Below are 15,885 nucleotides of genomic sequence, written 5' to 3' on the forward strand. Positions count from 1 at the left end.
AGTTGAATCTGACACCTAAATGCTCCCAATAAAATAAAAACCTTCATATGGCTATTGCATCATAATAGTCTTGCGACTAGAGGAACTCTCTCCAAAAAAGGCCTCAATCTTCCAACCTCTTGCCACTTATGTACTGACCAGCTTGAGGATCAGCACCACATCTTCTTTGGGTATGACCATGAAAAAACCTTCTGACAAACCCTCATCGAAAGATACAAGGGCAACAGAAGCCTCCAACTTCACATGTTTGACACCTTTAATTGGGCTTCTACCTGAAAAAGCCTGAAAAATAAGAGTTTTGACTCCAACATTAACTAGGCCAGTCTTTACACTTTTGCCTTTGGCACCTTTGGAAAACTAGGAATGTCAACCTATTCCAAAGCTCCTCCTCCCATCCTTGCTTCAGCATACCTTATGCTGAAACTGTGGAATACCAACACCTGAGAATTAGCCATGGAACCCCCCAGTAGAAACATCATTAGCCTGCATTGGACTCCTCCTAACCCCCACGCTTTTAAACTCAACACTGATGGCTCATGCCTTGGTAACCCTGGAAGGGAGGAGTTAGAGGAGTCATCAGGAATGATAGGGAATATTGGGTAGTGGGGTTTAGTAAAAGCTTCACCCACGCCACAAATAACCTCATGCAAATCATTGCTCTCGCAAAGGGCCTCAAGCTGTCCCTCTATCAGAACTTTCGATCTTTAGAAGTTTGTGTAGACTCCATGGAAACTATAAACATGTTGTAAAAGGGTAACCTGATATATGATCCACTTATTTTTTAATCCAGATCTCTACTAAGGAGCCTGGGGAATCCTCCAGTTTACCACACTTACCGAGAGCAGAATAGAGTAGCGGATCTGTTAGCAAAGCAAGGAGCAGAACAGAATTATTTTGAAAGACTTCATGTCTATGCCACTCCACCAGCTAGTGTAGGAGTAGTTTTTTTGGAAAATTTGAAGGGGAAATCTTTCTCCCGCTTTGTACCTAGTAACGGGAACTCAACCCCAGCTTCTTCTTTTTTCGTGCCTGACTAGGCATGTTGCTTTGTAATGAAAGCTCCTTTTTTTTAAATGCACATCCTTCTTTCCAAAAAAAAAAAAAAAGTGATTCGATTAATCAGAATTTATATCACATAAGATTGTTAAGGTAACATATTTCTCGATTCTGAAACTCAAAATAAACTCAAGATAAATCATCAAAAAATTTGATGCGAGCGTAACTTCCTCATATCATAGCTTCATTTTATGTTTGTTGTATCATTGATGTACAAAAGGCTTTTCGCATCACACCATTATTTTGTCGAGAGATCATTCGATGTTGTCGTATAAAAATTGATCAATTCTAATTTATTTCTCATAATTTTGATATCACGAATAGTCCATTATATTTTAAGGAAATAAGTACGACTACTGTCGAATCGATCTTTGAGAGATGTAGCCTTTACTACTCGTTTAAAACTAATCATTTCAGATTTATCTTTCATGATTTTCAATATTGCGAGTAGTTCATTTTACGACTCAAGTTTCAAACTCAAGACCTTTGAATCACCTCTTACATCGTGTAAGATTATTGCTCAAGGAATCATATTTTCCATTTTACGACTCAAAAGTCTCAAACTCAAAACCTTCAATCTCCTCTTACATCGTGCGTAAGATTGCTTAAGGAATCATGTTTCTACATGTTACGACTCAAAAGTTTCATACTCAAGACCTTTGATCGCCTCGTACATCGCTCATAAATTGCTCAAGGAATCATGTTTCACCATTTTTCAACTCATAATCTCAAACTCAAAAACTTTGATCGCCTCTTACATCGCGCATAAGATTTACTTAAGAAATCATGTTTCTCCATGTTACGACTCAAAAAGTTTCAAACTCAAGACCTTTGATCGCCTCTTACATCGCACATAAATTGCTCTAGGAATCATATTTCTCCATTTTCCAACTAATAATCTACTCAAAACCTTTGATCGCCTCTTACATCGCGCATAAATTGCTCAAGGAATCATATTTCTCTATTTTACGACTCAGAAGTCTCAAACTCAAAACCTTTGATTGCATCTTACATCGCATTAAGATTGCTTAAGGAATCATGGTTCTCTATTTTCCGACTCAAAACCTCAAACCCAAAGCCTTTGATCGCCTCAACATTGTGTTAAAATTGCTTAAGAAATCATGTTTCTCCATGTTACGACTCAAAAATTTTAAACTCAGACCTGATCGCCTCTTACATCGCGCAAACATTGCTCAAGGAATCATATTTCTCCATTTTCCGACTCATAATCTCAAACTCAGAACAATTGATCGCCTCTTACATCGCGGAAGATTACACATGATCTTAGACCTCTTATTAAAACAATACTTCAATAATTTTGAAACTTATTAAAGAATATAGTCCATCAAGTTATACGAATAAATAATTATCATCATGTCAGAATATGACACAAATACAACGCACCACAGAGTTCTAAAGCAATATAACACACACACGAAAAAAAAAATATCCACTAACTTATTTTAATAATAATAATTTTAATAACTAAATGACAACAATACCCTCATCCATTCATCAAATTTACATCATTAAACCACCACCATTCATCCCCCACCCCCCCCCCCCCCCCCCCCCCCCCCCCCCCAAACTAAAAAAAAAAAAAATCAAAAAAAAAATCTCCATTAATTTTTTTTTTTTCAAACTTTGATAATTTTGGGAGCTTTAACAACTGGATTTTCCTTCGCAATAGCTTTACGACCAGCTGATTTGTAATCGTAATTACAATCATGTCGATCGGAATACCTATGTTCCGAACAAAAAACTTCACCACATCTGCACCTGAACGGTATCAATCCAACTCTTTTGCAGCAATCTGCTCGTGAACATCTGTTCACTTCTCGCTTCCTCTTCTTATTCATCGTCATCAGATCGTTATTTGTTACGGTGCTACTTACTGACGACAGTCTGGATGGATCTTGCTTACACATCTTTAGATCTGATGATGCCACAGCTGGAGAACGTAAAGCTACGGATTCTCTATGGGTGAGTTTTGCATTCGAAACAAAAGAAGATATTTGATGTGGTTGTGGTGGTGGTGGTGGTTCATCTTGTTTATAGATCTTCAGATCTGAACTTTCAGAGCATAAAGGAATGGAATCTGGTACTTTCAGCTCAGTTTCTTCTAACTCTCTCTTCTGCTGAGCCGCCATGATTATCTAGAGAGAGAAAACTTTTAGAGAGAGAAAGTGGAGGAAAATGTTTGGGGAGTGTTTGGATGAGGGGAATTTAGTTAGAGAGAGAAATGGGAAAATGAAGAGAAGGATTGTTATAAAGGGTGGGGGAGATTAAAGATAAAGTCGGTAAAAGGTCAGCCATATAGTTTATTTTATTTATTTTTATGGAAAAAAATCTAAATTATTTATTATTGTATATACATTTAAAAAAAAAAATGGTTCGATGCAATGAAACTTTCGTTATGTGTGGAGCGCGAAGTTATGAAGCTACGAATCTGCGATTGTACGTGTTATGTGCATGAAACTTATGTTATGTGTGGAGCATTAGTTATGAAGCTACAAATCTACGATTGTGTTGTGTGCATGAAACTTTCGTGCCATAACTTGTGCTCCACACATAACGAAAGTTTCATGTACACAACGCAATCGTAGATTCTTAGCTTCATAACTAGTGCTCCACACATAACAAACGTTTCATGCACACAACACAATCGTAGATTCTTAGCTTGTATGCTCCAGTTCACATAACGCACGCTTCATGCACAGAACACAATTGTAGATTCGTACCTTCATAATTCATGCTCCACATATAACGAATGTTTCATGCACAAAACACAATCGTAGATTCGTAGCTTTATAACCCATGCTCCACACATAACGAACGTTTCATGCACAGAACACATTCGTAGCTTCATAACCCATGCTTCACACATAACGAAAGTTTCATGCACACAACACCATCGTAGATTCGTAGCTTCATAGTACTCATGCTCCACACATAACGAAAGTTTCATGCACACAACACAATCGTAGCTTCATAACTCATGCTCCACATATAACGAACATTTCATGCACATAACACAACCGTAGATTCTTAGTTTCATAATTCGTGCTCTGCATGAAACTTTCGTTATGTGTGGAGCACGAGTTATGAAGCTAAGTTTCTACGATTGTGTTGTGTGCATGAAACTTTCGTTTTGTGTGGAGCATGAGTTATGGAGCTACGAATCTACTATTGTGTTATGTGGATGAAGCCTTCGTTATGTGTGGAGCATAAGTATGAAACTAGGAATCTACGATTGTGTTATGTGCATGAAACTTTCGTTATGTATGGAGCACGAGTTAAGAAGCTACAAACAAATCTACGATTGTGTTATGTGCATAAAACGTTCGTTATGTGTGGAGCACGAGTATGAAGCTATGCATCCACGATTGTGTTATATGCCTGAAACGTTCGTTATGTGTGGAGCACCAGTTATGAAGCTACAAATCTACGATTGTGTTATGTGCATAAAACGTTCGTTATGTGTGGAGCACGAGTTATGAATCTACGATTGTGTTATGTGCATGGAGCTTTCGTTATGTGTGGAGCACGAGTTATGAAGCTACGAATCTACGATTGTGTTATGTGCATGAAACGTTCGTTATGTGTAGAGCACGAGTTATGAAGCTAAGAATCTACAATTGTGTTATGTGGATGATTTAAAATTTCATTATACGAGATATGAAGAAGGAACAGACCATAAAGATCTAAATCGAATCATAGAGGTCTATCATAGATTAGTAATAGTATTAATATATGTCATATTTCTTCTTCTTTTTTTGAAGAATTAATATAAGTTATTTGAAATTGCATGTATAATTTGGGTTTCAATTATATATTGCAACTTGGTATACTTGTATCTACTTGTTTAGTTAAATTTTAAAAATTTATGTATAAACTACTTTTACTAATTCGCGATAATTATTTGAAATAAAGATACCTTTATGGTATATAATATGAAGAAACAAATATTCGATACGATGCATACATCAAATTAATAAATGCATTTTATAACCATGGTTAATACGAATAATTTTTTGCATGTTAAGTAAGAATTTTTGAATGGAAAAGCGTATAAATATTTATTCGCTTACTTTTGAATATTCCTTGTATAATCGTTCATGTACGAGCGAACAGAATTCACATAACTATTAGAGCAAGCCTCACTTGTCACGAGTCTATATTCAAAAATGTCCGACTCTTCCAAAGTAAAGGTAGAAAAGGGTAGAAAAGGTTCAAAACCAGGAACAGGAACCACCACGTTGTTCGAACTCTTCAAAAACATAAATGGTATGTGTTAAATCCTCCAAAAGTAATACAATATATTTTTTGGAGTAAAACATAATCGGCCGCAAATTGACAACATTGATAGGAAGGTGTGGAGGACATGAGTTAGAGTAAAAGGTTAACAGGTGGGAATGCGTTCGTAATAATAGAAAAGAGTGTTTTGTTTGTATTTATACCTGTAGTTTCTTGTAGTCTCTTGTTATCAAAGTTTTGGTAATATCTATAATTTTGAATAGCTAGTTTATAGTATTACTTTTCGAGTGTCTTGTTCCTTTATTATTTAGGAGTATGATATCCTTTGTTGTTTGCTTTTATGTTTTTTTGTTTGTTATACTCAGAGGCGGATCCAAGATTCGAAAGCTTCGGGTGCCACCTTGTTTTGAACAATAACGTATACTCCGTACGATATTTTAGGATAGTAGAATCAATATTCAAAGATTAAACTATAATTATATATATCTAACAAGGGTTAGTATTACATGAATAATTGCCTAGTTGGTATTGTTAAGTCTTTTATAAAGAAGAGGTCACGGGTTCTATTCTTCATAGCCACACTATTTTTTTTTAAGAGAAAACAGACAAGTGCTAAAAATCATTCTAAAAATACAGTGTAGAGCGGGTTTCGAACCCGCGTCGTTGGAGTTAAACCAAACAATTTCGACCACTTACGCCACTAGTCCCTTTGATATTGTGGGTGCCAAACATAATATTTATACATTAACTAATACATATACACATAAATATACAGAGTTTCATCTGAGAAGTGCGGGTGCTGTGCCACCCCATACCTTCTACATAGATCCGCCCCTGGTTATACTTATACTGTTATCTGTCCTGAGCCGGGGGTCTATCGGAAACAACCTCTCTACTTCATCTGAGGTAGTGGTATGAACTGCATACACTTTACCCCCGACCCCACTTTGTGAGAATACACTGAATATGTCAGTTGCAAATTGACAATACATTGCTTTGGTAGTTATATGCATAAACACTTCTTATCATGATATTCTCTATGAACTTCATAACACTATGAATGAGCAAAATAAAAAGGCAGCTCAGTGCACTAAAGCTACCGCTATGCGCGGTGTTCGGGAAATGGCCCCACTACAGGGGTGTATCGTATGCAGTCTTACCTTGCATTTCTGCCGGAGGTTGTTTCCAAGGCTTGAACCCGTGACCTCCTGATCACATGGCAGCAACTTTACTAGCAACTATGAATGAGCAAAATAAGCACTTTATATATCAAAGGCCAAGAAATTTTCACCTACATGAATAATACTCTATCCAGATTCAGCAATTACAGAATCAAATAAGACACAAAACAGCCAATCATCCCGATATTATCCATCGAAACAGATTCATTCAACTGATTCTTTTAGCATCGTGAGATATCATCGCACTAGCTTGTTGCGAAAGGAGCAGATTATGGAAGCAAATTATTAAAAAAATGTGTATAGACGCGAAGAGCTATACAGCTCTAAGTGTCAAATCAGGTACTTTGATAAGTCCGAGCGTGAGTCAGCTTGTTTGAGGAAACCTTTGAATAAGATAACACACCGCGTCCACCTAAACAAACAGTATCACAAAAGCGGAAGGAATTCAATTTTTCACATATCGATGTATTGCTTCAAACGAACCATGTGAACAAAGATGAACTTACCATGTCCAACTGATGAACTTCCTCCGCTATCTGCAATGCTATTAACAGCCAGTGACACGTTCCCTGACGGACAATAGATGAAATGCACAAAATGAGGCCCTTTCGCTAATTCATTACCAGTTTTGTCCAGTAATTCAAATTGTTCAGCTCCAACTCGCTATCAGAATCTCGCCAAAATTTGATAATATGAAGGCTCTCTTCTTCGGTAGATCTCTGCAAGATGATTCGAGATGCATAGCCCTTCTTTCTCATCTCAAGACATATTTCCGAGGGGTTATTAGCGGTAAGCGTGACCATATATAACCAACCCTTCTCTGACAAAAGAGTATCGGCAGCAGGCAGTATTTTATCAATAACGCTTCGACCATTCTCCCCTCCAGCCCACGCGGAAGTGATGCCTTCACAACCAACTTCGTCTTCAGGTGTAGGAACGTAAGGAGGGTTCACAACCAGTACATCAACCGATCCTGCCAATCGCTTCTCAAGTCCAGATGTAATATCTGTGTTCACCAACTCCGTGTAAACCCCATGAGCATCCATGGTCTCGCGAGTCGCCCTTATTGCATGACGGTTAATGTCTGTTGCAATATAGTACGGAACAAATCCTTCATGTCCAAGCATAACTGCAAGTGAAGTAATAACGTACCCACTACCACAACCAATTTCCATACAAATTGAGGGATGGTGCTGTAACAAGTTAGTTCGATCAGCTAATAATGCATCGACCAACGCGAACGAATCATCACATGGTTCGTAAACCTCAGGATGTGAACTCACGAGTGCGATTTTGGCAGTTCTTGAATGCATCTTAGATAACTCCTGCCAAATTAAAACATGTTCATAAGGCCACACATGCCCTATCGCAGGCTGCAAATAAGCCAAGCCCGAGCACAGAGCCAGGTGTAGGTTTATTTATTATACTATCTACGTACTCATTACCACAACGCAGAGTGGATGTAGTGTATTTTACACTCACCGGCTTAAAATCCTAAATCTGCCTCTACAAGTACGGACAGTTTCAAAGGCAATACGAGAGCTCAGACCAACGTAGAAAACACAGAAACTTCACGCCCTATAAGAAACCATATCAAATTGTTGTCTTCCCATTCACATGAGCAAACTACGCAGCAAAACAATCAACCAATTGGAGTTTAAACAGTCTAAACAACATGTCAACGTCAAATCATCAATATCACAAAATTCAACTGAATAAAGAAGTAAACTTGGTACTGAATGAACACACAATTTGATACCAGCAATTAGTATTTGATAATAAAAAGGCAAACTTGGTACTCGATGAACATACAATTTGATACCTACAACTATATTCGACTCACCCTTGATATATGGGTGTGAATTCAAGTTGACAAAAAGAAGACGTAAACTTGGCACTCCACGAACACACAATTTCATACAAGCGATACTTATTTGATTCTCGATTTATCGGTCAATACAAGTTGAATAAAAAGGCAAACTTTGCATCTAATGAATATGCAATTTGATACCAAAAACTAGAAATTGATTCATTCCTGATATATGGGTGTGATTTCACAACAACAACAACAACAACAACATGCCCAACGTAATCCCAAAAAGTGGGGTTTGCAGAGGGTAAAGTATCGGAAAGCATACCTTACCTCAAAAGTAGAGAGGTTGTTTCTGATAGACCCTCAACCCAGGAAAAAAACAACAAATAGTAATGAAAGTACAAGAATCAACAGATACTAATAAGCGATAGTAAAAGAACAGTATTACAACAAAATAATACGAAAGTCAAAGTACAAGAAAAAACAGATTGTAACAAAAATCGAACAACAAGAAACTACAAGAGTAATACCACAAAAGGTGCAACGCAAGCTGGCCAGGAAACCAAAACATTTTTAAATAAAACATAAAATTTATGCAAACATCAAGAATTTGATACAATCTAAATTTATGGGTCAATACAAGTTAAATTAAAAAAAAAAAAAAAAACCTGTTATTCAATATACCTGCAATTCGATACCTAAAACAAGAATTTGACACAATCTTGATATATGGGTGTGCATTCAATTTGAATAAAAAAAGTAAACTTAGTACTCTAACAACATAAATTTGCATCTGTCTTAGCCTTACGGATAGAGTTACCTAGTCGTTATTGTTAGTGCAAACTGGCCTCGACACCACAATTATTAAAAAAACAACAAAATAAATTTGATACAAACAATTAAATACAATTTGATACCTAAAACAAGAATTTGGTTCGATATTCTTAATTCAATTTGTATAAAAAAAAGAAGTAAACTTTGTACTCAATAAACATAACAATTGATACCTGTAATTAGTATTGGATATGAAATTGCTGAAAATACTCAGCAAAAAAATAGATAGTGAAAATTTTGAAGAAAAAAAGGACGGCGGATTGAAGAAGAAAAAAAAAAAGACAGTTATTTTATTATCCTATAGACATCCTGAAGTTTTTAAAGTAGATCACTTAACCCTTAAAGTTTGAATGCCTTTTTATGGGACCTTAAAACTTTTTAAAAAAAAATGGAATTAATTGTATTGTTATTTATTTATTTGTTTGTTCTCGTTTCGTATTCGATACCAACTTTAGAGTTCGACTAATTCAAGCAACTTGGATGTTATTGTTAAAACTTTATTTATTAATATGAAGTTTGAGCTGTTTAATTAAAGTTCTAAAATATTTTTAATAAAAATTAGATAGTTTTTTATTTTTTTAAGTTTTTAGATGTATTTCACAATCTTCATTATTATTTCAAGTGAAGTTAAAAATCAGAATTTACTATTAAATTTTTTGGGGCCTCACAGTTTTTGAGGCCTAAAGTAAATGTTTTACTAGCCTTACCCTTGAGCCATCCCTTTTTTTTTCCATCTTATACCAATTTTTATACATTTCTTATATAATTATACCTATTTTACATATGATTTAATGGGTGCCGGAGCGCCATATTTCTAAACCTAGGCCCGCCCTGAATTCAAGATATGGTAAGACTCTTAGATGGAAACATTCCTTGTCAATGATTTTTTCATACCAAAGCTCAAAACCAAGTGTTGTTTAGATTCTTAGGGTAGCTTAGTGCGATGGATAAAGGGAAATAATCCCGGGATAGAATGCAAAATTATTTTATTTTGTGTTTGATTCGAGATATTAGGTAATTGAAGAATTATTTATCACATCATTTATACCATAGTGATGAGAGAAATTATTAATCTCGAGATAATTTGTACCCAACCAAATGATCCCTTCGTTTAATGTCTATTAACCAAAAAAAAAAAGGGTTGATCAACACACATCAAAGAATTTTCCAGGAAATTCACACAACATTTTCATGAAAGACAATAAAAGTTTGGATTTTAATTTTATAAAATAATAATGAAGCCAAGCAAAAGGTGTTATGATATGTTCATGGCCTCCCATTATCTCAAAAATCAAAATGTTAGTGGAACAGCAATAACTAGAAAATGGGGAAATCTTTTATATGTTTGGATTATTTTAAGTATCTAAATCATCAAATCACTTTCTTAGTTTAGGCTATATAAACTCTTAAGTTACTCCATTCTCAAACACACAAGGAAAAACAAACAAACAAAAAAATCACCTAGCCTAATTATAATCCAAATATTCTCAATGGTTAGCCAAATGAAGAAGCAATGGCCTCAATTTGCTTTTGCTTTGGTTTTTTTCTTGATTGCAACTTGTACTAGGGCATACTCACCTTATTCTTATGAGTCAAAAGATTCAACATACAATAAAGTACCCTCAGTGCCAGAAAAGGCATATAAGGCGTCATCTTTGCCAAAGAATGACTACTATAAGAAGTCATCAGTTCCGGAAGATACCTATAAGAAGGTGACATCTGTTTCGAAGGAACATGAATATGAGGTGCCATCTTTGCCAAAGAATGATGACTACAAGAAGCCATCAGTTCCAGAAGATACCTACAAGAAGGTGCCATCTGAGGTGCCATCTTTGTCAAAGAATGATGACTACAAGAAGCCATCAGTTCCAGAAGATACCTACAAGAAGGTGCCATCTGTTCCAAAGGAACATGAATATGAGGTGTCATCTTTGCCAAAGAATGATGACTACAAGAAGCAATCAGTTCCAAAAGATACGCCAAAGAATGACTACTACAAGAAGCCACCAGTTCCAAAAGATACACCAAAGAATGACTACTACAAGAAGCCATCAGTTCCAGAAGATACGCCAAAGAATGACTACTACAAGAAGCCATCAGTTTCGGAAGATACACCAAAGAATGACTACTACAAGAAGCCATCAGTTCAAGAAGATACGCCAAAGAATGACTACTACAAGAAGCCATCAGTTTCAGAAGATACGCCAAAGAATGACTACTACAAGAAGCCACCAGTTCCAGAAGATACGCCAAAGAATGACTACTACAAGAAGCCATCAGTTCCAGAAGATACGCCAAAGAATGACTACTACAAGAAGCCATCAATTCCAGAAGATACCTATAAGAAGGTCCCATCTGTTCCATTGGAACATGAATATGAGGTGCTATCTTTGCCAAAGAATGGCTACTACAAGAAGCCTTCAGTTCCAGAAGATAACTACAAAAAGGTTCCATATGTTCCAAAGATACCCTCAGTGCCTAAAGAAGAATACAAGGTGCCTTCTTTGCCAAAGAATGACTACTACAAAAAGCCATCAATACCAGAAGACAACTACAAGAAGGTTCCAAAGGTACCCTCCGCTCCTAAACATGAATACGAGGAGCCCTCTTTGCCAAAGAATGACTACTACAAGAAACCATCAGTTCCAGAAGACAATTACAAGAAGGTGCCATATGTTCCGAAGGTGCCATCAGTACCTAAACCGGAATACAAGGTGCCATCTTTCCCAAAGAACGACTACTATAAGAAACCATCTCCTAGTTCTCCGCCACCGCCTTACTACACTAATTCACCCCCTCCTCTTTCACCATCACCACCACCTCCTTACTATTATCAATCATCTTCAACTCCTTCTCCATCACCACCACCTCCTTACTATTATCAATCATCTTCAACTCCTTCTCCATCACCACCACCTCCATATTACTAAATTTTCATTTTACATGTTCAACATGTTTCAAGAAAGTCCTCCATCTCAACATATATAAACCATAGGGTTCTCATGTTGTGAGTCCAAGGGATGATAACCAAAAATTTGTAATTCTTTATTTGTTGTTTTCTTTTCCTACTTTGGGTTTTGTTTTGTCATTTAAATGATTGTATTTTGAATGTTTCCAGAGATTTATTTCAATTGAATACGAGTTCGTTTTACTGAAATTTAATAGATATATAGAGAGATTCTTCCATTCTTCCAGCAATTGCCAATGTCTTCACATAAATGTAATAGCAACCATATCAATGAGGATTTGATGATTCCATGTTACCAAAACAACAAGCAAAAGAAAGAAAAATAATTATTAATTCTACAAGTGTCATTGAGTTACATTATTCTGCAAAAATGCCCTCTCTTTTAATTTGATTAAAGGGTCAAAAGCATACCTAAAGTCTCCTAGTTTTACGAATTTTTTCACATATTAAATAACTTTAGCGCGATTTAGGTAAATTTAGTAGCAGTTTACGTGAATTTAGTGGTTGTTATGTACATTTAGTGGCAGTTAGTAATTTTTAACGGTGATTTATGAGAATTTGGCGGTATTTAGGTGAATTTAGCGGCCCATTTATGTGAATTTAGCGATATTTAGGTGAATTTAGTGACAGTTTAGGTGAATTTATCGATCGTTTCAATGAATTTACCGGCCCATTTATGATAATTAACTATATTTAGGTGAATTTACTGACGGCTTAGGTGAATTTATCGATGGTTTTGATGAATTTAGCATGGTATATCTGATGAATACCAGATAGTTAAACCGAAAAAAAAAAAAGAATATATGAAATTGGAAATAATAGCTTCCAATATATTGTCATTCTTGGTGATGCAAAGTATTGAGATAGCCTTAAAGAAACTAGTACAATTATTTTTGTATAATCAGGTGATTACAAATTCAATCATAAAAAAATTCTATCCAAAAATATAAGATGAAGCTCTATACGATAGACTGTTTATTATGATACCAAAGTGTGTATGGTCCCATGATGTGAATAATAAGTGGTGCTCAAAGAATCGATAGTACACATAACTAATGGACCCAACCTTCCAAATAATGAGCAAATAATTGTAGGCAGAAATATATATTTCAACTTTAGAAGTTTTATTTAATCAAATTTTCAATGTACCAACAAAAAAAAACATGAACTATATTCTTGGAATCCAATAAAAGTTTGGACTTAATTTTCGAAAAATAGGTGAGTCAACCAAAGGTGTATGAGTTGTTCATGGCTTCCCATTATGTCAAGACCTTAGTGGAATAGCATTAACCAAAAAATGAGAAAATCTAAGATTTTTATTTTTTTTTTGAATATTTTTAAGCTTTCATATTATAAAGTCACCTAATTCTTAATTTAGGCTATGTAAACTCCTAGTTAATTACTCTATTCTCATATACACAAGAAAAAATAAAAAGAATATCTAGTCTTAGAATCAAAATCTTCTCAATGGGAAGCCAAATGAAGAAGCAATGGCCTCAATTTCCTTGTGCTTTGGCATTTTTCTTCATTGCCACATCCACTATGATCTCATCTTTACCAAAGAGTGATTACTATAAGAAACCATCAGTTCCAACTTCCAAAAGATAATTATAAAAGAGTGTCGTCAGTACCTAAACAGGAATATAAGGAGTCCTCGGTGCTGAAACAGAAATACAAGGAGCCATCTTTACCAAAGAATGATTACTATAAGAAGTCGCCAATAACAAAAGATATCTACAAGAAAGTGCCCTCAGTGCCTAAACAGGAATACAAGGCACCCTCAATGCCTAAACAAGAAGACAAGGCACCCTCAGTGCCTAAACATGAATATGAGGTGTTATCTTTGTCGAAGAGTGACTACTACAAGAAGCCATCAGTTCCAGAAGATAACTATTTGTTCCAAAGGTACCCTCAGTGCCTAAACATGAATATGAGGTATCATCTTTGCCAAAGAGTGACTACTACAAGAAGCCATCAATTCCAGAAGATAACTACAAGAAGGTGCCATCTGTTCCTAAGGTAACCTCGATGCCTAAATATGAATATGAGGTGCCATCTTTGCCAAAGAATGACTACTACATGAAGCCATCAATTCCAGAAGATAACTACAAGAAGGTGCCATCTGTTCCAAAGATACCCTTGGTGCCTAAACATGATTACGAGGTGCCATATTTGCCAAAGAATGACTACTATAAGAAGCCATCAGTTCTAGAAGATAACTACAAGAAGGTTTCATCTGTTCCAAAGGTACCCTCAGTGGCCAAACATGACTACGAGGTGCCATCTTTGCCAAAGAATGACTACTATAAGAAGCCATCAATTCTAGAAGATAACTACAAGAAGGTGCCATATGTTCCAAAGGTACCCTCAGTGCCTAAACATGAATACGAGGTGCCATCTTTGCCAAAGAATGACTACTATAAGATGTCATCAGTTCCAGAAGATAACTACAAGAAGTTTCTATCTGCTCCAAAGATACCCTCAATTCCTAAACATGACACGCCATCTTTGCCAAAGAATGACTACTACAAAAAGCCAACAGTTCCAAAAGATAGCAACAAAAAACCATCTTATCCTCCTCCACCACCTTACTACTATAATTCACCCCCTCCCCCTTCACCATCACCACCACCTCCATATTATTAAATTTTCATCTTTCATATTCTAACAAATTTCCAAGAAGTACTTTTCCAACTCAAAATATATAACCAAATTAATTCTCATATTAATGATGACATGATAGCAAATATTTGTAATTCTTTATTTGTTGTTTTCCTTTTCCTTCCTAGGTTTGCAATTGTTTTGTCATTTAAATTGAATGATTTTTCTAGAGAATTTTTTCAATTGAATACATGTTCTTTTCTTAGAGACTTTATAATATACATTTAATATATCACCATTCATCCAGAAATTGCCAATTTCTTCACATAAATATAATAGCAAAGCAGTGAAACATATAACAACCATCAGAAACTTCAATGTTACCAAAACAACAGGCAAAATAATAAAGTTGAACAAGCAAAGCAGTGAAACATATAACAACCATCAGAAACTTCAATGTTACCAAAACAACAGGCAAAATAATAAAGTTGAACAAGCAGATGACTAAATCTATGAACCCACGATTTAATCTTTTGTGTATAATTTAAAGTTTTATTGGCTCATTATTTTGTCTTAAAGAGTATAGGTGGGAGATAAACGTTTAAATATTTCATTACTCGTGATAAAATATTAAGTATGGTCCATGATGGAATATAAAATCGATGATTTAATCTTCGATATATAAGTTAAGTTAAGCTTTTATAGACTGAATGATATACTAGAAGTATGTAAGTAAATTACATAAACAAATATATGATATGTTTAATACATTATTAAACTCATATATATTAGTACTAGAAGCCCCATCTTCTAACATAAACAATTGTTCCATAATAAATATTAGAGAAAATATTGATTCACTGATAGGCACTAAGGTTGTTAAAAATAGGTTTTAATTAGTCCAGGGGTAATAGGACCCTCCTAAAGTTCGGGTGTGTCTCACCGATTTCGTGTATAGTTCAGGGTGGAAACAGAGCATTGTCCCTAAATATTATATTCCAAGTACGGATTTTCTATTTGAACTATCCCTTTAGGAGTCGTTTGGTGTGAGGTATAAAGTATGATCATTTCGAGATAAAATGTAAGATTATTTTATCCCGCGTTTGGTTAGAGATAGTAGTTAGTCTCGGAGATTATTTATACCATAATGATGGGATTATAAGTTATCCCATATA

At 35.4% G+C, this 15,885-nt stretch overlaps 3 protein-coding genes and 1 pseudogene across 5 annotated transcripts; 2 read left to right on the top strand and 2 right to left on the bottom strand.

Moving 5' to 3' along the window:
• Positions 1-2,406: 2,406 nt before the first annotated feature.
• LOC107851457 (zinc finger A20 and AN1 domain-containing stress-associated protein 5) lies at positions 2,407-3,315 on the bottom strand. The gene has a single exon (XM_016696482.2). The coding sequence runs from the start codon at positions 3,204-3,206 to the stop codon at positions 2,694-2,696; it is 513 nt and encodes a 170-aa protein (XP_016551968.1). The 5' UTR covers positions 3,207-3,315; the 3' UTR covers positions 2,407-2,693.
• Positions 3,316-6,558: 3,243 nt separating this feature from the next.
• Positions 6,559-9,450, bottom strand: LOC107851699 (methyltransferase N6AMT1). Of its 3 annotated transcripts, none has more exons than XM_016696785.1 (3): positions 9,315-9,450; positions 7,001-7,819; positions 6,559-6,906 (listed from the first exon to the last, which is right to left on the bottom strand). In XM_016696785.1, exon 2 carries the CDS (start codon positions 7,805-7,807, stop codon positions 7,106-7,108), a length of 702 nt encoding a protein of 233 aa, XP_016552271.1. In that variant the 5' UTR covers positions 7,808-7,819; positions 9,315-9,450; the 3' UTR covers positions 6,559-6,906; positions 7,001-7,105. The 3 variants fall into 3 exon arrangements, with proteins under 3 accessions (XP_016552271.1, XP_016552270.1, XP_016552272.1); XM_016696784.2 differs by lacking the exon at positions 9,315-9,450 and adding an exon at positions 8,992-9,304; XM_016696786.2 differs by lacking the exon at positions 9,315-9,450 and adding an exon at positions 7,977-8,953.
• A 1,015-nt stretch (positions 9,451-10,465) lies between these two features.
• Positions 10,466-12,305, top strand: LOC107848785 (extensin-2-like). Its single transcript, XM_016693524.2, has one exon. The coding sequence runs from the start codon at positions 10,632-10,634 to the stop codon at positions 12,069-12,071; it is 1,440 nt and encodes a 479-aa protein (XP_016549010.2). The 5' UTR covers positions 10,466-10,631; the 3' UTR covers positions 12,072-12,305.
• Positions 12,306-13,576: 1,271 nt separating this feature from the next.
• Positions 13,577-14,755, top strand: LOC107848779 (annotated as a pseudogene).
• The last annotated feature ends 1,130 nt before the right edge of the window (positions 14,756-15,885 follow it).

Source organism: Capsicum annuum, chromosome 12 (assembly GCF_002878395.1).
Source record: "Capsicum annuum cultivar UCD-10X-F1 chromosome 12, UCD10Xv1.1, whole genome shotgun sequence".
Lineage (NCBI taxonomy): Eukaryota > Viridiplantae > Streptophyta > Magnoliopsida > Solanales > Solanaceae > Capsicum > Capsicum annuum.